Consider the following 24115-nt stretch of genomic DNA (forward strand, 5'->3'; position numbering starts at 1 on the left):
GGAAGAGTGGGAAGGGGACGAGGGATAAAAGACAACAAATATGGTGCAGTGTATACTGCTCGGGTGATGGGTGCACCAGGATTTCACAAATCACCACTAAAGAACTTATTCATGCAACCAAATACCACCTGTACCCCAATAACTTATGGAAAAATAAAATAATATTAAAAAATAAAAAATAAACTTTTTCCTTCTCCGTACCACTTAAAAAAACATTGTTGCTGAAAACCCACTCCTCATGTCACTGAGCTAATGAGGAAGGCAGGCACACTTGGCACCAGGACTGGCACACAAGCGTCATCCTATGCAATTGATCTTGATCATCTTGCACCCCCTACAGCTCATTCTCCTCACAGCAGCTGGAGTAACTTTTAGGAAATGGAAATTGGACCCACTGCTGGGACCAAAGCCCTCCAAAGACCTGCCATCACTCTTTTTTTTCTTTTTTCTTTTTCTTTTTTTTTTTTTTTGAGAAGGAGTCTCGCTCTGTCACCCAGGCTGGAGTGCAGTGGCCAGATCTCAGCTCACTGCAAACTCCGCCTCCCGGGTTTACGCCATTCTCCTGCCTCAGCCTCCCGAGTAGCTGGGACTACAGGCGCCCGCCACCTCGCCCGGCTAGTTTTTTGTATTTTTTTAGTAGAGACGGGGTTTCACCGTGTTAGCCAAGATGGTCTCGATCTCCTGACCTCGTGATCCGCCCGCCTCGGCCTCCCAAAGTGCTGGGATTACAGGCTTGAGCCACCGTGCCCGGCCGTATCACTCTTAAAATACAAGTCTTTCTCGCCAACAGAAGACCACGCATGGCCCATCCCTGCTTACTGGCTCATTTAATCTCTTGCTATTCTCCTCCTCACCCACTCTGTTCCCGCCACACTGGACTTGCTGTTCCCTGCACTTGCAAGCTGATTCCCACCTCTGGGCTTTGGCACTGGCAGTTCCCTCCACCAGGAAAGCTACTCCCCCATATGGCTCAAAGCTTTGTTCTTTTGCTTCTGCAGGTCTGTGCATAACGTCACGTCCTCCAAAGGCCCTTCCTTCCCTGACCCCTATGGATACGAGCTCTTTCTGTCTCTCATCATTTTTTTTTTTTAATTTGTAGCATCCATCACTACCTGACATTACATATTGATGTGCTTACTGTCCATTTCCCCCAGACTGAACTTCATGAGGGCAGGGACTTGTCTCCTGCTCGCTGCCATGTTCCTAGAACCCAGAGGAGTGCCTGATGCAAAGGAGGTGCTCATACACATGTGTTAAGTGAATCGTCTAGTCCTTGCCCTCCAGCCCAAGTCTGGGTGGCCACACAGTGAGGACAGGACTGAGAAGCAGGGGTTTGGGAGAATACCAAGCCCAGGGTTGGGAAGTAGGAGGAGAGAATTGAGAAGCCTTCCAGGAGGACCCTGGAGGATCTGAGCAGAGCGATGGGAAGAAGGTGCATTTCTGACAAGAAGCCAGCCCAACAAGTCCTGGAGGTGGGACTGAGAGCACCATCTCCCTAGGAAGCTTGAGATTCTCACAATCTCCCGGTACCTACAGGACAGCAACCCTGAAGCCCAGCGCCCCCTGGTGGCCAGACAGTAACATGAACGACCAAGTCCAAGTGGTCACCATTTATTGAGCACCTCAACTTCTCTGATCTTCCGCTTCTTCCCAATGGTGCCTTGATGCGGGGAGCGGGGGGCAGGGGAGGGGGGGCAAAGGGACTGACTCCATTTTCAGAGAAGAAATGGGAGATGAAAGAGGCTAAGTCACCGACAGGCTCACAACCCTGCTTCCAGAGTCCAAGGTTTGGGGAACCCATCCAGCCCCTCCTCACCCATGACAGATACCAGGAGAGATTCGGGAGGGGATGGGTGGGGGAGGGCCAATTCCACGATCTTCGATCCTCGAGAGCTTTGGAGGGAGCCCTCGGTGTGACCCCTTCTGACTGGGTGTCTTAGGGCCATTTACCACTTCAGGCTACAGCCAGTGAGGCCGTAGCCTCACTCCAGCGAGGTGGAGACGAAATGAGGGTGCAGCGTGCACTGCACACGAAGCGTTGGAAGGGAGGCATCGTGATGGGGGCTATGAATGGCGTGTATCCATCAAGTCATGTCACTCTGCTTACCCCACTGCGGGCAAACAGGAAACATCAGGTCAAGACTCTCCTGAGCGCACCCAGAACCAGCAGAGGCACTGGGCAGGAGGTCCTCAACCAACCCCAAATCGCTCAGGAATCACAAGGTGTTCAGTCCCCTCCTCCCTGAGACCCAGGAGTCCACGACCCCAGGCCCTCCTTCCTCAGCCACAGATGCCTGGGGTCTCCAGTCCCACTTCCTCTAGCCCTAGCCCTGGCCCTCTCCTCTCTCAGACCCAGGATGGTCCCCCAGCCTCCTCCTCCCTCAGTCAGAAGCCCAGCTCGAGACCCTTCCTCCCTGAGACCCCAAAGTCTGGGGTCCCAGCTTCTTCAGGGTTTCAGTTCAACGGATCCCCATCTCCTTCCCAACCCCACATGGAAGCCAAGGGTAAGGTAACAGGTTTATTCACAGTGTCATTTACAGGCAACTCCCACCGCGGGGCGTCAGATCCCGGCAGGAGGCCCGAAGTCACTAGAAGGTGGGGATGGCCTTGGAGGTGGGGACCCGGGCCGGATCCCCGGGTGTCCCCGGCGTCGCCTCCTCGTCCAGCCCCCGGCGACCCTTGCCGATGGCCAGGCGGGGCCGGCCGCGGTTCAGCCCGTCCAGGAGTACGCAGGCCTGGCAGAGCGCGCGGCTGGCCAGGGCCCCACAGCGGGAGCAGGCGCCGGGGCGTGGAGGCCGCGCGGCTGGGGCCAGCGCCAGGCGCTCGGCCGAGTGCACGAGGTCCAGCACCGCCGATGGCCGCGCCGCCTCCAGGCGCTTGAGCAGGTCCCGGGCGTGACCACGGAAGGCCTCGGGCGCATAGACGCACTCCTCGGAGAAGTAGTCGAGGCGGCGGAAGTGCGCGTACAGCACCACCTCCTTCTGCGAGGCGAACTGCAGCGGGCGGCACCGCGGCAGGGCGCCCCCTTCGCCTGGAGAGCCCAGGCCCCCGCCCCGGGCCAGCCGCCCCGCGTCGCCCCGCAGGAAGTTCATGAGCACGGTCTCCGCCATGTCGTCGGCGTTGTGACCTGGTGGGGAGAGACGGGAGCGGGTGAGGTGGGGCGCGGAGGGCGCTGCTGGTCAGGGAGACCCCCCGGGGAACCAGGGGTCCACCAGGACCCAGAGAGAGACTGGGAGGAGAGACCCACGGAGACCCAGGGCACAGTGTGGCCGCCAGGACCGAGAGAGAGAGACGGCGAGAGGGAGAGCAAGCCATGGAGACAGACCCCCGAACAATGTGTAACAGCCAGGATCCAGAGACAGGGAGTAGGAGAGAGAGCCATGGAGACCCCTTGGGCACTGTGGGCAACCAGGACCCAGAGAGAGACGGGGAGGCGGAGAGCGAGCCATGGAGACCCCCGCGGGAACCGTGAAGCAGCCAGGTGCAGGCTGGAGGTGGACACAACAAAAAATCAAAGAGAAACATAAGCTCCCCTGGCACAACATGGGGGTGCCCTCATGTACCACCCGCCTACTGCATAGTGGACCTTATGCTAGTTGCCCTTTCATATAGGGAGTAAAATTGCATTATGCTGCTAATAACCTTATCAGCCTCCGTTAAAACCGCAATTCAAACTGTACACAAAAATCAGAATGGCGTTTAGGCACTTAACCAAGATTCTCAAGAGAGTTGGTGGGGGGGGGGGGGGGTAGGCAGGCTGCTTTCTGCCCCACCGCCTAGGGAGTCTGTGGCCTAATTCTGGGAACCTGTTAGTATGTTTGGTTGCAGGGCAAAGGGGAATTACGGTTGCAAGTTGAATTGGGGCTGCTAATCAGCTGACTTTACAACAGGGACAGTCTGGTGCGTTATCCAGGTGCGCTCAAGGGAATCACAAAGACCCTTAGAGTGGACGGGGAGGCAGAAAAGGGAGAGATAGGACCATGGAGACCTTTGAACATAGTGGGCAGCCAGGACCCAGAGAGAGATGGGGAGGGAGAGCCTGAGCTATGGCGCCCCTCTGGGCACCGTAGGACAGCCAGGACCCAGAGACCGGGAGAGGCAGACGGGGCCATGGAGACCCCTGGGCACTGTGGTGTAGCCAGGTGGTGGCTGGAGGTGCACAGGGCAGGAATCGAGAGGGGAACATACACAAGCTCCCTGGGGAACTTGGGGGTACCTCATTTGCCACCCGCCTACTACATATGAGGGTGTGAGGACAGAAGTAAGATTAGAGTGATGGAGATGGTGTAGGACTCAACCTATCATCCTTGGCTTCGAAAATGGAGGAAGAGCCGGGCACAGTGGCTCATGCCTGTGATCCCAGCACTTTGAGAGGCCGAGGGAGAATCACCTGAGGCCAGGAGTTCAAGACCAGCCTGGCCAACATGGCGAAACCCCCATCTCTACTAAAAATACAAAAATTAGCAGGGTATAGTGGCAGGCACCTGTAACCCCAGCTACTCGGGAGGCTGAGGCATGAGAATCTCTTGAACCTGGGAGGCGGAGGTTGCAGTGAGCCGAGATCGTGCCACTGCACTCCAGCCTGGGCTCCAGAGCAAGACTCTTTCTCAAAAGAAAAAAAGAAAAGAAAAGAAAATGGAGGAAGGGACCAGCCAGGAATGTGGGCAGCCTCTGGAAGCTGGAAAAGGCAAGAAAATGGACCCCCTTGCCCCAGACCCTCCAGGAGAAACGCAGCACTGTTGACATTTTGATTTTAGCCTGGTGAGACTTCCCCGACTTCTGATTTCTAGAACTGCAAGATAATAAATCTGTGTTGTTTAAAGCTGTGAAATTTGAAGTAATTTGTTACAGCAGCCAGAGAAAACAAATGATTCTTGACACAGAGCCTCTGACAACATAGACTGTAGTTTTTTATGTTTTTTTCATTTTGTTTTATTGTGTGTGTGTGTGATTGAGACAGGGTGTCGCTTTAGTGCCCAAGCTGGAGTACAGTGGCACGATCTCAGCTCACTGCAACCTCCGTCTCTAGGGCTTAAGTGATCCCCCCGCCTCAGCCTCCAGAGTAGCTGGGACCACAGGTGTGTGCCACCATACCCAGCTAATTTTTGTATTTCTGTATAGATGCAGTTTCTCCATATGTTGGCCAGGCTGGTCTTGAACTCCTGAGCTCAAGTGATCCATCTGCCTCGGCCTCCCGAAGTGGCTGGGATTACTGGCATGAGCCACCACCCCTGTAATCACTGCAGTGTTTTTGTGTTATCTTTGTTTAGAAATAACAGTGAGAAAAAAAAAATTAAAATTAAAAAATTAAAAAAAAATAAAAAAAATAACAGAAATATTTACACACTGGTCACCATGAAATTGAAGCTATACTTGTTCTGTGTCTTGTCAAGTTGTACTTGAGTCTGTATCAGTGGTTCTCAATCTAGGATGATTCTGCCCTCCTTCCCTCCCCCAGAGACATTTGACAATGGCTGGAGACATTTCTGGTTGTCAGGCTGGGGGTAGGGCACTACTATTAAATAGCATCTAGTCGGTAGAAGTCAGGGATGCTGCTAAAATCCTATAACGCAGAAGACAGCTCCCTAATGACAAATTATCTGGCCCCAAATATCAATAGGGCCGAAGTTGAGAGGCCTGACATATATGGTAAAAATCCCCCAAGAACTTGGCTCTAATTGTGTTTGTAGTAATGGTTACCTTCCAAAGACCCGCCGAGCCCTGTGACCTTGAGATCAGGCATGTTTGCAAATGACATCTGGTTAAATGTTTATTGATTTAAAGTTGTAAACCACATTAACTAGGGGAGACTGGATTTGCTCCACACCTTGTCATTACAAACCCACTCAAGAGCTCCTGATTTTGTAATAATTATTACAACAATTATTATACTATGCCTTTGAAAATGGAGTGTATAAACAAAGGGTAAAAATCACCTTTCAAGTTAGGGATTTTTCTGGAAGTCTTCATTACTTTTAGAAGTACAATTATTCTATCAAATTAACTTTAAAACCCGAGACAGTCTCTCATTCTCTTTTTCTTGCTCTGTCACTCAGGCTAGTGTGATCTCAGTGGTGCGATCTCAGCTCACTGCAACCTCCACCTCCCGGGTTCAAGCAATTCTCCTGCCTCAGCCTCCCAAGTAGCTGGGATTACAGGCACCTGCCATCACACTTGGCTAAATTTTGTATTGTTAGTAGAGATGGGGTTTCACCATGTTGGCCAGGCTGGTCTCGAACCCTTGACCCTGTGATCCGCCTGCCTCAGCCTCCCAAAGTGCTGGGATTACAGGTGTGAGCCACTGTGCCCAGCTCAAGCGTTTCATTCTTTTCATACACTGCCTGTTCTTGTATGGAGAGGATTATTCTTCCCATTTTCAATCACAGAGATCTAGGGATTTCTCCAAAGTTACTCAGTAAGGAAAGGGCCACACCAGTGAATGAAGCTCAGTAAGCCTTCCCCAGAGCCAGTGACCCTAGCACGGTGGCAGACAACAGACTCAGAACTACTTTTGCCTTCCTATCCTTTGAGTGTGCTGATTCTCTCCAGCTATAATCTCTCACCTCCATGACCGCAGCTGGCTTCCCACTGACTGGTCTCCTTGGCTTTGTCCCTGCCCCTCTAACCCAGGTTCCTCACCATGGTATGGGTCAGCTTTTCAAAGTGAAACTCTCTTCATGTCACTTTTACTGGTTCCACCACAGCCTACAGGGTAAGGCCTGACCTCTTCCACCTCTCCAGCCTCCCCTGCCCTTGCTTTCTGGGCTCCAGCCACACTGGACTTCTTAGGGCAGCCCAGATTGGCTTTTCACAGACCAATAACCACTCCCCAATTCTTACCCCCTTTACCTCTTCACCGTGAGCCTTCAGATTTCAAAATAGTTCCTTGACCCCACTCCTTCCACGCCATAGAATTCTGTGTGTACACATAGTCTATAACATGTCCACACATGGTCAGTAACATGTATAGTGTTTATAATCTTGTACCTGATAACCATGCAAAGGTAGAAACTTGTGCATAACTGTATTCTTCAGCCCTAGCCTGACAACGATGATGATAATAGCATGTATAAAATGTGTAATCTATATTATATCATACAGGTTATGTAACATAACTATAATATAGATAACATTATACTTCTACTGACTCATCTAATTGTCATAACAAGTTTATGAGCTGGGTACCATTCATAGTCCTGTTTTAGGGACGGGGTGAAACAAGTACTGAGTGGTTAAGAACTTTGGTATGGCCACAGTTGGGATCCAGCATATCGCAGAAACTTAGCATCTGTTTGTTGAAGGAATGGATGAAAGAGAATAAAAAAGTTTGGGAGGCCGAGACGGGCGGATCACGAGGTCAGAAGATCGATATCATCCTGGCTAACACGGTGAAACCCCATCTCTACTAAAAATACAAAAAATTAGCCGGGCATGGTGGCGGGTGCCTGTAGCCCCAGCTACCCGGGAGGCTGAGCCAAGAGAATGGCGTGAACCCGGGAGGCGGAGCTTGCAGTGAGCGGAGATCGTGCCACTGCACTCCAGCCTGGGAGACGGAGCGAGACTGTCTCAAAAAAAAAAAAAAAAAAAAAGGTATCAAAGAGGGGAGGCCAACCAAGAAAAGGAATTAAGAGATGGAGATACTTTTTAGAGCCAGAGCTGGATTCTGAAAGGTGGACCGTAAGATATCAAGCATGTTAGAAACACTTAAAAATAAGTAAAGAACCAGAGATCTAATCTCCAGAGACTTTCACCTCCCCCCCTCCTTTGGCAATCTGTGGAGACCAAGACGGTGGCCAAGACCCAAAAGCCTTTGTGATCACTGCCTGGCCCCTCTGTCACCCCAGCATCTTGAACCTTCAAAGGGCCCCAGCCCCAAACTGGAGCACGAGCACTTCCGCCTCTCCTTACAGGGATCCTCGAGTTAAGCCACCAGGGTCTCCTCGCCCGCTTCTGGAGCATGCGCCTGAGTCCTCTTCCAGGCCCCGCCTCCTCGCCCGTACATGCGCCCCACTGCCTCCGAGAGTGCCGCTCTGCACCACGCCAGTACTCACCTGTCACGATGTGCGTGGCTCCCACGCGGCGCGCCCCTTCCTCCAGCGCCCGGCGCCGCAGCACTCCACAGAAGGTGCAGCAGGAGCGGCTGCGGCCGGAGCCGGCTGTGCTGCGGGCCACGGCGTCCATCGTCCAGCCCCCGAAGAGGTCTTCGTAGGCCACGACCGTGAGCGGCAGCTCCCAACGCGCCGCCTGGCGCCGCACGGCCGCCAGCGCCGCGTCCCGGTAGCCACCGATGCCCTCGTCGACGGCTACGAGCTGCAGTGAGATGCCCAGGCGCGGCGTCAGCGCACGCAGCACATGTGCCAGCACCGTGGAGTCCTTGCCGCCCGAGGCGCCCACCGCCACCACCGCGCCCGGCGGCAGCAGGCGGCCGGCGAGCACCGTGTGCAGCACCTCGGCCTCGAAGGCGGCGCAGAAGCAGGCACCGCACAGCGCTTGGCCCGAGCGCGGACGGCGGAGGGCGGCGCGTGAGGCATGGCAGGAGGCGCACGGCGGGGCGGGCATTGCGGGAGGGGTCGGCTTCTCCTAAACAGGGACAGAGAGGACGTGGGTTACACGTGGATTCCGGATTGCAGGGTCCTTGCCTTCGGGGAGATTGTCTGGATTGCACCTCTGCCCGGAATAGACCAGGGAGACGTGTGTGGGAGTGGAGTAGCTTCTTCTAGCGCTGGGGACAGAATGGTTATAATCAGGTCCTGGTGTAAGGAAGCCACCGCCTTAGGGAAGGCTTCTTGGATTGCGCCCATTATGCACGAAGAGAAGTAGCTTAAGAAGCTGGCTTCATGGGTAAAGAGAGGGAGCGACGAGCAGGTTATACCCAGGATTAGGTTGTATCCTGTCCAGAGGGATGAGGGCGTATATTAAGGACCATTTGTCACAACCTCCAGGGAGGCCACCCCTTGTTACAGCCCTGATCAGAAGGACAAGGTAGATATCATTGGCCTGGGCCACCAGGGCTGTTAAGAGCGCTTGGGAGGTGAGGGGTTTATAACTCTAACGGCCGAGAGAGGCCAGGGGACTGAGGCTGTATTCAGGGGGAGGTGGAAAACAGGAAAGGCCAATTGATTTCACTTTGTAGGATGGGATACGGTCTTCAGGAATGGGTTCTGATTGCATCCTATGAAAGGCAGGGTGATCACCTTCTCCAGGGAACACACAGGCAGCCTGGATCACACCTCTTGGGAGACCAGCTGGGGTTGCACCCATTTTGAGGGTGAGAGATTGTGTGGGCCTCCAAGATTGAACTCAACCCTGCTCTGGTATCAGAATCCCCCACAAGCTTCTGTGGCCTCATTAAGACATGGATCAGCCCATCTTTGACCTTCATCTGTTATCTTCCCTACCTCATCCTTCCCCACCCAGCCAAGACTCCAACCCTTCAGTCAAATCTTGGTCCTGCCTGCCTGGTGAACCCATAAAAACTCCCCAGGCTCAGTTCCCCTCCCCAAGCCACCATCACCTCCAGCCTGGACTACTGCAGTCACCTCCTTGCCATTCAGAGCAAGTCACGCTGCTTCTAGGATTTACCACAATGTGTGGAATTATTTTATGTGACTATATATTTACTATCTCTAACTTCTATAAGGACGGAGACCAGTGCCGCTCAGATGTCTAATAGGCATCTCAAAACCCAAATTCCTGATTCCTTTAACCTAACGGGCTTCTTCTGGAGTACAGAGCAGCTCCATCCCTTCCAGCTGCTCAGGCCAGAAGCTTTGGGGTCCAGGACCCTGGACTGCTTTTTCTCTCACTACACTTGTCATGCTCCCCGTGGGTGGCACCAAATCGCAATGCTAAGTCCACACCTTTTCAAACTCCAAGTACCTAAAGGAAATTTAGCAAATCCTGTTTGAAGGTAGCTTCAAAACAGCCAAACACTTATGACCATCTCCACGGCAGCACCCTAGTCTGGTCTGTCTCTCTCCTGGACGGTTGCCTGGGGCTCCTCACAGGTCTCCTGCTCCCGCCTGCCTCCTCTGCAAACACTCCTTCACAGAACAGCCAGTGGGATCACGTCCTGAATCTTCTCAGCATCCTCCTCTGGATCCCATCTCACTTTAGTATAATAACTGCTCATGGCCGATGAGCGCCTACATGTCTGACTCCTTGTTTCTCTGACCTCCTGTCCTTCAGCCTTTATGGCATTTACTCTGACACCTGAGGAACGCTCCTGCTCCAGATGTTTGCACTGGCTCTTCCCTCTGCCCTGAGTACTCTTCCCTGCCACTGGGCCCAACAAGCAGCTCTCAGGACCCATCTGCAGTGACCATCAGGCACATCTGTCACAGCTGAGCAGCAACCCTTGGAATCTTTCCTCCCCCCACTTTTGACTCACTCATTCTGTGCTCCTGGATTTCCTGCTCAATTCTCTTTTGGGGAGGCCTCTTCACGTCCTCCCCAGGGAGGTCCTGCCTAGCACCCATCTCTTTCCATTCTTTTTAAGATTTAAATTTTTTTTTTTATTTTTTGAGATGGAATCTTGTTCTGTCGCCCAGGCTGGAGTGCAGTGGCACAATCTCGGCTCACTGCAACCTCTGCCTCCCAGGGTCAAGCGTTTCTCCTGCCTCAGCCTCCCGAGTAGCTGGGACTACAGGCGTGCACCACCATGCCTGGCTAATTTTTTTTTTTTTTTTTTTTTTTTGTATTTTTAGTAGAGATGGGGTTTCACCATGTTGGCTAGGCTGCTTGAAGTCCTGGCCTCTAGTGATCCACCCGACTTGGCCTCCCAAAGTGCTGGGATTACAGGTGTGAGCCACTGTGCCCACCTCTTTCCATTCTTGTGAGCGCCTATGAATCATGATATTCAGATATCCCTCCTGGCTGGTCCTTCACATGGCTGCGGCACCTTTCAGATGTTCAGACCCTAAGTGCCCAGACAACCTTCCTCAAAAGGCAGAAACCTGTTCTTGCCCATCTGTTCCCTCTCTTCTGAGAGCAGCCACCACTTTTCATCCAGCACATCTGCAGGACAGGACATAATGTCACCCTGGACTACTCTTTCCTCACCCCCTAAATCTACAGTCACCCAGTCCTGGGGGTCCACATCCTGAGGAAGGGAGACCCTTGCAGGGGACAAGGCTGCACAAGTGAGCAGAGCCTAATAGGCCATGATGTGGAATTTTAGGTTTATTCAGGAGGAGATGGGAGCCATGGGAGGTTTTTGAAGAGGGAAGGGGTACGATCTGACATGTTTTAAAAGGATTCCTAGACTGGTCAACATAGCGAGACCCCATCTCTAAAAAAATAAACAAATTAGCTGCTCCTGGTGGCACAGGCCTGTAGTCCCAGCTACTCAGGAGGCCAAGGTAGGAGGATCACTTGAGCCCAGGAGGTCAAGGCTGCAGTGAGCCATGATTGCACCACTGCACTCCAGCTTGGGTGACAGAATCAGACCTTGTCTCAAATTTAAAAAAAAAAAAAAAAGTGGGATTCGTTTGGCTGCTGTGTGGTGAGGACTGTTGTAAGGGACAAGGATAGAAGGCTAGAGGTCAGCACACTAGACAGGAGTGGTGGCAGTAGAGGTGGGAAGAAATGAAATTTCAGATCTACTTTGAAGGTGGAGCCCATAGGACATGTATAGGACTGACTGGGGACTGGGGCAATGACGAGAGAAAGTGATGAAAGGTAACTTTGAGGTTCTGGCCTGAGCACTGGAGGGATGGTGGGGCCATTTTGTGAGGGGAGAAGACCAGTAATACCATTTGGACACGTCAGGTTGGACATGCATGTTAAGCGTCGTCCCTCAAAGACTTTATGGACCCCAGTCACTGAGTCGAGCGCCTCCACCAGGGCCCCCAGAACTGCACGTATGCAGCTCCATACAGGCCCTGATCCTGACTAGCTTCACTAGTGACAGGTCCGCCTCTCTGCTTCTTCAAGGCAGGGACAGGGTTGGTCTGGTGCCCTCGTCCCCGCCGCCTTGCGCAGGGTCGGTGCTCAGTAAATATCTGTAGGATCAGGGAATAAATGCTCCCAGAAGAGCGGCCGCGGACCTTAGGGATGCCTCTGGATTGCAGCCTTATCAAAAGGACAGATAATGTGTGGCATGGGGGCGGGGACAGGCAGATAGTGACACAGGGGCGGGGGCAAGCAGATGGTCTTATCCTGTCTTGGGGAAGGGGGTGGCCCGGTAAGAGACAGGCCAGACCGCAGCGTTCAAAGTGGGAATCTTGGCTACAAGGCCTCAGGGACACAGGCGCTGGGAAATCAGAGGCGTCTTAGCTCGGAGAGACCCTCAACCCTCCCACGGCACAGCAACAAAGAGCTGGGGTCCACATGCTGGCCCACCGCAGGAGGAAGTACTCACCCGGGCAGAACTCAGTGCTGGGACGCCCACACTGCCCACCACGCGGAAGCCTGGCACGGAAGTGACTCAGAGACTACCACTCCCATAAGGTCTTGGGGCCTTCTTGCCTAGAACTCCCAGAAGCCCATGCGACAGTGCCGCTGGATGCGCCTACGGCTCCGGGGTCCCGCTTGGCCTACAACTCCCAGAAACACTTGCATTGCTCTTTCCGCTGCTCCCAAAGTACACTGTCTCCCCCCATTTACTTTCTGCGCCTGCGCGCGGGCGAAGGGCGCGGCAGAGCAGCGTGTACCGTTGTCATGGCAGCGCGCTGTCACCTGCAGGTTGCTGGATGGGCGAAGTAGTTGTATTCTGATTAACTGGTTTTGTGGGATTATTATAGGATTTTAAGGGGATTATAGGGCCTGTGATTTCTGCCCTTTGAGGCGGGGTTGCGGGTGGGAATTGAAGGTGAAACGGCAGGGGTTGGTCGCTAGTGTAAAAGGCGCAGATGGCGCATCCGCAGAGCAGACTTCAGAGATTGGAGCGGAACTCCGCGCGCACGCGTGGGCGGTGGTTATGCGTGTGCTGGAGACCCAGACTCTAAACATCTAAACAGAAGGATCCAAAGATCTTTCTCACCTAACCCAGGAGCCCAGACGCTCAGAGACTCAGACCCTTGAGACTAAGGGGGTTAAAAACGCAGACCCCTGGCACCAAAGCACCTGTGAGAACCAGTAGACCTGGAGACTACCGTCTGCACCCTAGAGACACAGGGATCTGGAGGCCTCTACCCTCCCCGGAGACTCAAATGCCGGGGCACAAGGAGTCTAAGGACTCAGATATCTGATATCCTTGAGACCCGGGTCCCAAAACCTAAGTCCTCAAAAAAAACGGAGGCTCAAAATTCCTCTTGATGGCGTGGTGGCTCACGCCTGTAATCCCAGCACTTTGGGAGGCCGAGGCGGGTGGATCACGAGGTCAAGAGATGGAGACCATCCTGGCTAACATGGTGAAACCCGATCTCTACTAAAAATGCAAAAATTAGCTGGGCATAGTGGCGTGTGCCTGTAGCCCCAGCTACTCGGGAGGCTGAGGCAGGAGAATGGCTTGAATCCAGAAGGCAGAGGTTGCAGTGAGTCGCGATCGCGCCATCGCGCCACTGCACTCCAGCCTGGCCACCGAGTGAGACTCTGTCTCAAAAAAAAAAAAAAAAAAAAAAAAAAAAAATCCTCTAGATTAAGGCACCACCAGAGCCTTAGACTAAGATGTGGAGATGTGCAGAAAGCCCCAGGATGTGTAGGTCTATTGTGAGTGATGACGTGAGCGGGAACCCCATGCACCCTGTAGCCCATTTTTTCCCCCATAACAGGAAACCATGATGTCTTCCTTTCAGATTAAATGACTCTCCGTAAGGTCACTGTTAAGCCTTATCATGGGCCAGTTCTGTTCATCTGTGCACGTTGGTTCATTTGTTGAATTTACTTTCTGAGGTCTCGTACCAGGCTGGCCTGGGGCTAGGTTTAGGTGACACAAATTAATCAGACTTTGTTACTGTCCTTTGAGTGTGTCCCCCCACATACACTCCCCCCCCCATCCTCCTGGTAGGGGAGACAGGGACTTAGTCAATACGGAGTGATAAAACTTGACATGGACTTGTTAAGAGCCTTGAAAGCTCAATTTCAATCACTGCCAGCCAGGGTGTCAGGAAAAACAAATTCAACAGGGGCTGCTATGTGCCATACACCATCTCAGTTTGTTCATCTGTAAAATGGGAGCAACAATAGCAATGTCTGCCTCACAGGATTTATGGGAAGTCGAATTACCAACACCTCTAAAGAATTTAGAACAGTATGTGCTCAACAAGTGGTTATCATTCTCATCTCAATTCTTGTAACATTGTATGTTACATATGAGTTGGATACAACTGTAATTCTTTTTTTTTTTTTTTTTTTTTCTTTTTGAGATGGAGTCTCACTCTGTCACCTGGACTGGAGTGCAGTAGTATGATCTTGGCTCACTGCAACTTCCGCCTCCTGGGTTCAAGTGATTCTCCTGCCTCAGCTTGCTAGGTAGCTGGAATGACAGGTACACGCTACCACTCCTGGCTAATTTTTGTATTTTTAGTAGAGACGGTGTTTCACCATATTGGCCAAGCTGGTCTCGAACTCCTGACCTCAAGTGATCCCAAAGTGCTGGGATTACAGGTGTGAGTCAGCATGCCCAGCCTTGTAATTCTACTTAGATGAGGATCTTGAAGCTCAGTGATGTCACTTCCCTGGACTGCCTGACTCTACAGCTGGGGTTGCAAACTTTTCCTGTAAAAAGGCCAGATAGCAAATATTTTAGGCTTTGTGGGCCACAGGGTCTCTGTGGCAACTCTGCTGTTATATGTTGAAAGCAGCCATAGATATAAGATAAACAAGTGAGGGTGGCTGTATGCCAATAAAACTTTATTGATGGACACTGACATTTGAATTTCATGTAATTTTCATGTGTCAGGAAATATTCTTCTTTTGATTTTTTCAACCATTTAAAGGTGTAAAATTATTCTTAGCTTGTGGACCATGTAGAAACAGGCAGCAGGCCAGATTTGGCCGGTGGGCTCTGGTGTCTAGCTCCTTGCTCAAAGCCTCTCTCCTTAGTCTCCAAGCTGTGCTTGCTCCTGGAAGAGGTGTGAAGTGTGGCAAAGGAGGTTGAGAATTTGAGGGTTGAAATGGCCTTTTAATACAGAAGAAATCGCCTGAGCAAAGAAAGATCTTGTGGCAGGAGAGCACAGGGTGCCTTTTGTTTGAATGCAATTTATGTTGTCTAATCAGGTTATGGACTTAAATGCTATAAAATGGAAACAGTGCGCAGACTGTACAGTGAGGTCTCCCCGCCATCTCCCCGCATCCATCCACTGCCTAGTTCTCCTCTTCAGAGGCAGCCTCTGTCCTGCAACAATCTGGGAGTGCCTGCTGAATCAGGGTGTATAGAGCTTCCCCATTCTCCTCGATGGGAGCAGGATAAGAGTGGGATGTTTGGGGCTCCAGAGATAGATGGGAAAAGAGGTGAGGTCAGCCATGAGAAGCCCTCTCACCCCCAGCCCTCTGCTATCTGGTTTCCTTCCTCTCTCCGCTAACACAATCTCCCCATCAACACTAGTGGCCTCTTCTTTGACAAATAAAGGTCTAACTTGGGCTCTACCTATTTCTGAGTCTCTTTGCCCTGACCACAAAATCTACCCTCCCTGGTCCTGTCTCTGGCCAAACCATGTCAATCAACTTCCCAGGAGCATTGTACTCCACAGCTCTGTCATTTCTCTGCAAAGTCCCCAAGTGAGCTCATCCACTCCCGCCGCTCCCGCAACTTCCATCTCTGCCCTGATGCCTCCCGACTTTCCTGCGTATCTCCACTGCATCCTGAGACTCAGACCTGCACAGTTAGCCCCTGGTGGTGGCCCTGACATGCTTCAGCCTCTGGGTGAGGATCCCGAGTCACTTCGCTGACTCTTTTTCTCACCCATTGCCCCGCCATGGTTCAGTGAATCTTGCCAATTTTGCTTCTTGAAAGTTTCTCAGACCATTCCCTTCATCCCTGTGGCCCCTGCCTTGGCTCAACTCATCCTTTTTTAATGATGTATGTATTTATTTATTTATTGAGATGGAGTCTCACTCTGTCACCATGGCTGGAGTGCAGTGGTGTGACCTCAGCTCATTGCAACCTTCACCTTGCAGCTTCAAGCGATTCTTGTGCTTCTGCCTCCAGAGTAGCTGGGATTACAGGTGCCTACCACCATGCCCAACTAATTTTTAAATTTTTAATAGAGACACAGTTTCGCTGTGTTAGCTGAGCTGGTCTTGAACTCCTGACCTCAAGTGATCTGCCTGTCTCGGCCTCCCAAAGTCCCAGGATTACAGATGTGAGCCACCGTGCCGGCCCTTTCTTGCCTGGACTCTGTCACCCCAACCTCGTGCCTGGACTCCCTTCCTTTAATCCGCTCATTCCTGAATCCTCCCATGCGAGCCCCAGATTTAACCTTGTGTCTCGCCCCTTCTCGAAACTCTTCCATGGCTCCCCATTGCCATCAGACTTTCCATTGTCAAACCTCTGCAGATTGCAACGGAGGTGCTGCATGATCTGGTCCCTGCACACCCTTCCAGCCTCAGAATGCCTTGCCCTCTCCAGGTCATCTAGCTGCCGTCCTAAGCAATCCGTGTCTGGTGGAAGAGATGGTGGCTGGGCTCAGCTGTCTCTCTCCAGCTCTGGGAGCTTTGGTTCCTGCAGCGTCATTGTGCATCTCTGAGGGCCAGTTCCTGCATCTGGTGCTTGTTACTGGCAGCACTTGCTTCCCTACCCCTTGCAGGGCTAGGAGCTTCCCTGGGTAGAATTTCTGCATGAGGAGAGTTCGTTCAGCCATGGAGTCTACTGAGGAATGGGATTTTTGTCTGTGGTGAGTTGGTTTGTCTGTTTTCATTTTAGTGTATCAAACAGTTCTTATTTTGCCCTAAGTCCAGCTCCGTCCCACTGCCTTCTTGTTAGTTTTTGCACCTCCTTACTAGATGATAGGTCTGCCTGGGTTCCCACAGCAGCGCTTAATAAACTTTGTTGGCCAGAGGAGGCCCCAAGAAAGACCCTCTGTTGGCAACACTCTCTGAAGGACCCTCTTTTTCTCTTTGACCTTATCTCTCATTCTCCTCATCCCACGAGCCTTTTATGTGAGTTTCCACAGCTCCTCCTCACACCCTCTCTTCTCTCTGCATTTCTCGTGGCTCTCGCCTGAGGTCTTGCACAACTTGCTGTTCATCCCAGTCTGCTCTGAGCCCCAGACAAACACATTTCCCCCCTTCTCAGTAATGGAACCACCATCATTATCCAAATTAGGATTCTAGGAGTCAGATAGATGTTTCTCTATCACCCACTACATCCTGTTTGCAAGATGTCTTGCAAACTTCCCTTCCTGGAATAGGCTCACTTCACTCCCCTTTCCAACATCCCCATGGCCTCTGCTCCTAGTCATTTCATCCTCTTCTTCTTCCACTCAGACCTTCACTCTGGTTTCCTCTCCAACCTGTTGGCCTCCACTCTCCTCCTCTTCCTAAAGTCTCCCTCACATCACCCCAGAGGGATACCTTCTCACACCAAGAGCTGACTCTGCCACCCCCCCCCCTTGCTCTTAATCCTTCCATGGCTCCCCAGTGCCCTCAATACAAAGTCAAGACTTTTTTTGATATGTGACCCTGCAAGATACGGCTTGCCACTATTCTTCCAGAGTCATCATGCCTTGATACCTACCTCTGGGGTCATTTAGCTGACTACCTGCCCCACATTTGAACATCTCTGAACATTTGTCACCTGGTATCCCAGTCCTCGAGAGGGGAGAAACAGGCCTGCTAGTCTTGCCCTTCTCCTTTATCTCTTTGTGCTCAGCTCTGGGGCCCTGGACAATGCTCCTCACCCCTCATTCCCAAGGCAAGTCTCCATCTAACATGTGATAATAGGTGAAGACATTTTTGTCTATTTTGTTCAACAAGAGTCGTACTTGACACATAACAAACTCTCAATATATACATTCAAAAATTAAAAAATAAAGCTGTTACTTGCAAAATCTCTGCCTGTAGCCCAGGTCTTTGTTCTGACCCCAGCGCTCTCCTAATGGCCCCGCTGTTGCCTGTGAAGGCATTTCCAATGCTCTCCACCGTGCTAGATAGTGAGCCCATAGGGACAGAAATTGGGTCTGTTTTGACTCCCAGAGGTAAATATTGTTGATAGGATAAGACTCAGAAAAACCTCTGTCTCAGGTTGATAGGACCCCAAGAAACAAAAGTGGCAAGTTGGAGAATCTAGCTCCTTTACAGCCAGTAGGAAGCGAGCCTACTCTTTGTCCCGGAGAGAGACATTACCCCATCCCTCAGGGTGGCTCCCTGCAAACACAACCTGAGAACTAGGCCAGGTAACGAGATCTCAGAGCATCATGTTGTGGGCACACCCAGCAAGATGGGTAGGAGGGCGAGAGGCTCATGGAGAGCTGCTGTCCTTCCCAATAGGCTGCTCTGCTCTTCTTAGATAATGTGGGAAACTGCAAAATCCTCTCATCGAATTCCCTTTTACCAGCGTACATGAAGATTCCATCACTTGTGGTCGACGTCTTACTCAATAAGTCTAGACCATTTGACTGGTTTCCAGTCAAAAACCAGGAGGATGTGGTGAACAGAGAAACCCCAGTACTCACATTTCACCATTCTGAGCTTTCTCTCTTCCTGCTTTATTTGAAGAAGTTGAAAAATGAGGTGACTGGAAGAAAGGGACACGGTACTTAAATAAAGCCTCTTTTCTTGGTCAGACACTATAAATCTATTGCACTTTCTCCTGTCTAACAGAAGTCAAACTTTTCTTTTTTTGAGATGGAGTTTCACTCTTGTTGCCCAGGCTGGAGTACAGTGGTGCCATTCAGTTCACTGCAACCTTCGCCTCCTGGGTTCAAGTGATTCTCCTGCCTCAGCCTCCTGAGCAGCTGGGATTACAGGCGCCCGCCACCACACCCAGCTGCTTTTTGTATCTTTAATAGAGACAGGGTTTTACCATGTTGGCCAGGCGGGTCTCGAACTCCTGACCTCAGGTGATCCGCCTGGCTCGACCTCTCAAAGTGCTGGGATTACAGGCATGAGCCACAACACCCGACCTCACTGTTGTAAGTGTTAGTTCTAAAAACTGGCGGCGCCTCCTCTGAGTCCCTGTCACTCCAGTTCTCAATCTCTCTCCATATGGCTCAATGCTCTCCTGGAATCATTGTCTCTTCAGGTCCCCATTAGGATCTTCAGTCTTAGGCCCATTTTTTCCCCCTATAGTTTTTCCTATAGTCTCATTATCCTTAAGTGAGCAGGAACAATAAGACATCCAGCAGAGTCCCTGAGGATGAACTGGGAAGCAGAGAGGAGGGACATAAGAGAAGCTCAGCCTACTGATGACAGAATCTGTTGCTCCGCAAACCCTTTTCTCTTGGGCAAGCCAGACCTTCCCACCAGCCCATGTTATACGGCTGCCTTCTTGGCTCGAAGCTTAGGTTTCATGCTCCTGGGCTCAGACCCCTCTGCAGAGCTGGGCAATACTTGAGCTCAGGAGCTGACGGTTCTGCAGTTCCACGGACAGCACCATCCCTGCTGCCTGGGGCTTACCAGGTCCACCCTGTCTTGTGGCAACAGCTGTGACTTTCTGTGTGGCCCCTCCTTCATCTGCATCTCAGACAAATTCATTCAAGATAAGGTTGGAGGGAGGAGAGAGTTCACTATATCACAGCACATAAAGGATCGGGGCAGATACACATTTCCAGATCCTCACCCTACAATCCTAGGGATGTGGCCTCAGCTACCCTGATGGGTGATGTCTTCTGGAGCCCCTGTGATCACAGAAAACCATCCAGCCCAATGTCTCCTGTAGTGGTGTTGGGGGAGGGGGACAGGATTCCCAGTCCCCTGTGCCCAAACAGGGGGTCCAAGGAGGGTTCAAGACTTGGGATACTTAGTGCCTGGTTCCTGGGGACCAGACTGAGGAGGGGACAATCTCTGCTCACTGCAGCCTCTGCCTCCCAGGCTCAAGTGATCCTCCTGCCTCAGCCTTCCAAATAGCTGGGACTATAGGTGGCACCACCATGTCCAGCTAATTTTTAAATTTTTGGCAGAGATGGGTTCTCACTGTTTTACCCAGGTTGGTGTTGAACTGTTAAGCTCAGGTGATTCTCCTGCCTCGGCTTCCCAAAGTGTTGGGATCACAGGCGTGCACCACTGTGCCTGGCCAGAGTGTGAGTTGTTTTTTTTTTTTTTTTTTGAGATGGAGTCTTGCTCTGTCACCCAGGCTGGAGTGCAGTGACACAATCTCGGCTCACTGCGACCTCTGCCCTCTGCCTCCTGAGTTCAGGTGATTTTTTGTTTTTTTTTTTTTTGTTTTTTTTCTCAAAACTGCATTTATTTCATGGAATATCATCACTTTCACTTGGACCTGCCATAAATTTCTCTCAGTATTTCTCTCATGTGTAAAAAGGTACAGAAGCCATCAGGTGATCCTTATGCCTCGGCCTCCGGAGTAGCTGGGATCACAGGTGCCTGCCACCATGCCCAGCTCACCCTTGCCTGGCTCCGTTTTGAGCTCTGTCTCGATGCCTTCCCTACTTTCTGCCCCTTGATCCTCGTCTTATGCATGGCGTCTCTCTTCCCCTATTTACCCCATTCGGGATGCAGCACTTTCTGCAAATGTCACCCTTTTCATCCACCACACTCATGAGCCAGTGGGTGCTGTAAATTCACTTCCTGAACAATGTCTCCCATCATGCCCTCCTTGCTTAGTCCCCTCCCCTCCATGGGCATGCCCAGGCCCTTTGCTGTCTTTTTTTTTTTTTTTTTTTTTTGAAGATGAATTTTCACTCTTGTCGTCTAGGCTGGAGTGCAGTGGCAGGATCTTGGCTCACTGCAACCTCCGACTCCTGGGTTCAAGTGATTCTCCTGCCTCAGCCTTCCGAGTAGCTGGGATTACAGGCATGTGCACCATGCCTGGCTAATTTTTGTACCTTTAATAGAGACAGGGTTTCACCATGTTGGTCAGGCTGATCTCAAACTCCTGACCTTAGGTGATCCACCCGCCTCGGCCTCCCAAAGTGCTGGGATTACAGATGTGAGCCACTGTACCCAGCCCCTTTGCTGTCTTGATCATTGCTCCATGCCCCTCCCCAGCCTCCCATCTTCCCTTCATGCTGTGCCCCTGATAGCATAAGCCCAGAAAGACCTTCCTGCACTCAGTACCAGCCCCACCCCTTCCTGGCCCAGAGTCCCCTGAGACTCCTCAGCACCCTCAGTCCAAGCTCCTCAGCTGGTCATGCCCCAACAGCTCCATGTCCCCTTGGAAGACCCCAGATATATGTGCAGGTCCGTTCATCTGCCAGGCTGTTTCAGAGCCTTTGCACATCCCTCATCCTTCACTTGTGAAGCCCATCCATCATGCGTCAGTATGACCCACTCCCCCTTCCAATCTCAGTTCAGCCTCCTTCCCTCCAGGGTCTGTCAGCTAGTGTGGACTCCAGGGTTTGTGTACATAGAGCATGAGCCGGGCCAGGCTTGGTGGCTCATGCCTGTAATCCCAGCACTTTGGGAAGCTAAGGCAGGCAGATCACGAGGTCAGGAGTTCGAGACCAACCTGACCAACATGGTGAAATCCCATCTCTACTAAAAATACAAAAGTTAACCTGGCATGGTGGGATGTGCCTGTAATCCCAGCTACTCAGGAGGCTGAGGCAGGAGAATTGCTTGAACCTGGAAGGCAGAGATTGCAGTGAGCCGAGATCGCGCTACTGCACTCCAGCCTGGGTGACAGAGCAAGACTCGGTCTCAAAAAAAAAAAAAAAAAAAGCATGAGTCAAACCGTCTATTTAATTCTGAATGGGAGGTAAGGGATAAACTGACCTCTCAGCACCACGCTTCCTGCTTTCTCTGTTTTTTTCATCCAGCCCCAAGGACACTGAACAATGGCACATCACTGCCTGTCCTGGAGGGCGAGTCCCTGTGGTCTGTGTGGCTGACAGCACCCCGCCTCCCCACCCTGCCCTGCTGAGCGGGTCCTGAGATAGAAGAACACCGAATTCCTCCCAGCTCTCAGCGCCTGGGGGCCTGGAGCTGCCTCAGATAGGGGCTGGGGATGGAGGACAATTGACCTGTTGGGCTCATCACCCACTGCGATCTCAGCACGTTTCCCTGAGCCTCTGAGCAGAGTGAGTTGAAGGACGGGTGCTGGGGCAGGCAGCCTGGTTGGGTGTTTGGGCTGTCAGAGGGGTGGAGGCCTGCGAACAGAATCTCATACTCTTCTACCCTTTCCCAGGAAGCCCCTCTGGTTGCAAATGTGTGAGTGAAAAGGCCTCCTGGCCCCTGGTTCTCACCTGATCGGGCACCCTCATGGGCACTGTCTTCCCCCCCACCCCCATGGCCTCACCTGGGGCTGCTACTCCAGGTGAGCAGCCTGTTCTTTTCTGGGGAAGCTGAGGGATTGATCCCCGAGTTCCAGGTGGGGCTGACCTGTCCTGCCCCGCCTGAGTTAGAATTGAAGTGGCCGATGCTAGTCTGAGGCCCGTGTTGGCTCTGCGGGTGTGGAGGCCCCCAGGGGAGCAGGGCGGAGAGGCCTGACTGAGTCCCTCCTGCTCAAGACAGAACTCAGATGTGGACACCCAGCCCTGCGGGACAGATGCAGGACATCACTGTCAGCCATGGCTCAACCCTTCTGACCACTGAGATGCTGCAACTTCCCCTCCTGGGAGGGAGTGATTAGGCAAACATGGGGGCCTGCAGTATTCCTGGCAACATGCACCGATGATAAAACTACATAGAAAAGCATGGAGACCAGGCCGGGCGCGGTGGCTCACGCCTGTAATCCCAGCACTTTGGGAGGCCGAGATGGGCGGATCATAAGGTCAGGAGATCGAGACCATCCTGGCTAACACGGTGAAACCCCGTCTCTACTGAAAATACAAAAAAATTAGCCGGGTGTAGTGGCGGGCACCTGTAGTCCCAGCTACTCGGGAGGCCGAGGCAGGAGAATGGCGTGAACCCAGGAGGCGGAGTTTGCAGTGAGCCGAGATCCGGCCACTGCACTCCAGCCTGGGCGACTGAGCGAGACTCTGTCTCAAAAAAAAAAAAAAGCCTGGAGACCATTAGTGTTAAAGTGAGGCGGAGAAAGTGGGGGTGTGGTTGATAGGAAGTAGGGTAACAAAGGGGAGGTGCTGCGGTGTCCTCAGGGTTCTGTTTCTCTAAGCGTGTTCGTATGTGTAAAGCACTGAGATTTTTTTCTTGGGGGGAAGATATTTTTATCTATATGGCTTGTATTTCTCCCAAAACTGTTTCTAGAAAACTGACATCCGTCTAAGGAGGCTCCACCACACAGGATACTCCCAGTTCCTCCCAGCCCAGCCACACAGTTACAAAAAGTCTTCTGTTGAATTCAGGGGCACGTTTCTTCTGTCATGAAATCCTGCCCGTCGCTGAGGGTGGATGCCCCAGGGCTGGTGTCCTCGCTCCACATCTCCTGTTCACCTGGACCCCCGGGAGCAGAGCCTGCAGAAGCCAGGCCCCGGGGCCGGCAGACCCCTCATGTTCTGGAGTAACCAGGGAAGTGTGGCTGAGCGAGACATCGGTGGTGAAGAAATCCTTCGTGGCGCTGAGACAGCAGTGAGGAAAGGAGAAGTATCTTCCCTTTTGAAATCTGCTCCTTCCCTTCTGGATTTCCTCCCTTTCAAACCCCACAGTACAACAATCACAGTCTCAGTTTCCCAGACCTCCCGCGAGCCAGGCTCTACTCTGTGTCCTTGGCGTGTATCAATAGGCGGAATCCTCACCTCCACAGCCCCGTGTCCCTCTGCTCGGTCCTCCTGAGACTGAATCCCCGACCTAGGGGAAAGTGACCCCACCCTACCTGTGCCCCCCACTGAAGCTCCTGCCGTGGACAGCTCAAACATCAGGAGCCTCAGTGTCTCCCCACTGCACAGTGATTCCTTGGGGACAGTGTCCGGCTCTGCTGTGTTGACCTCATTGTGCAGAAAGGGGGTGCCCACCTCGTACCTGCTGGCAGGGGGAATGAGAGGCTGCCTGCTCACCCCACCTGCACCCGTCTCTAATGGCCCTGAGTCCCACCTCTGAGCTACACAGACATCCACAGCCTGTGACTCAGGGGTCTGGCCAGATGGGACTCATTTTCACCCTGCAGAAAATTTCACCTAAAGGGAAAGGCATTGAGAGTCAGGCAGGAGGTGGGATGGGCCTT

The 24115-nt window shown here is 52.2% G+C and overlaps 1 protein-coding gene across 2 annotated transcripts; it reads right to left on the bottom strand.

The window, feature by feature from the left end:
* Positions 1 to 1595: 1595 nt before the first annotated feature.
* CTU1 (cytosolic thiouridylase subunit 1) lies at positions 1596 to 22520 on the bottom strand. Of its 2 annotated transcripts, none has more exons than XM_030942423.1 (3): positions 22295 to 22520; positions 8052 to 8580; positions 1596 to 3127 (listed from the first exon to the last, which is right to left on the bottom strand). In XM_030942423.1, exons 2-3 carry the CDS (start codon positions 8557 to 8559, stop codon positions 2589 to 2591), a joined length of 1047 nt encoding a protein of 348 aa, XP_030798283.1. In that variant the 5' UTR covers positions 8560 to 8580; positions 22295 to 22520; the 3' UTR covers positions 1596 to 2588. The 2 variants fall into 2 exon arrangements, with proteins under 2 accessions (XP_030798283.1, XP_010367895.1); XM_010369593.2 differs by lacking the exon at positions 22295 to 22520 and adding an exon at positions 12362 to 12488.
* Between the last annotated feature and the right edge of the window lie 1595 nt (positions 22521 to 24115).

This window comes from Rhinopithecus roxellana, chromosome 12 (assembly GCF_007565055.1).
Source record: "Rhinopithecus roxellana isolate Shanxi Qingling chromosome 12, ASM756505v1, whole genome shotgun sequence".
Lineage (NCBI taxonomy): Eukaryota > Metazoa > Chordata > Mammalia > Primates > Cercopithecidae > Rhinopithecus > Rhinopithecus roxellana.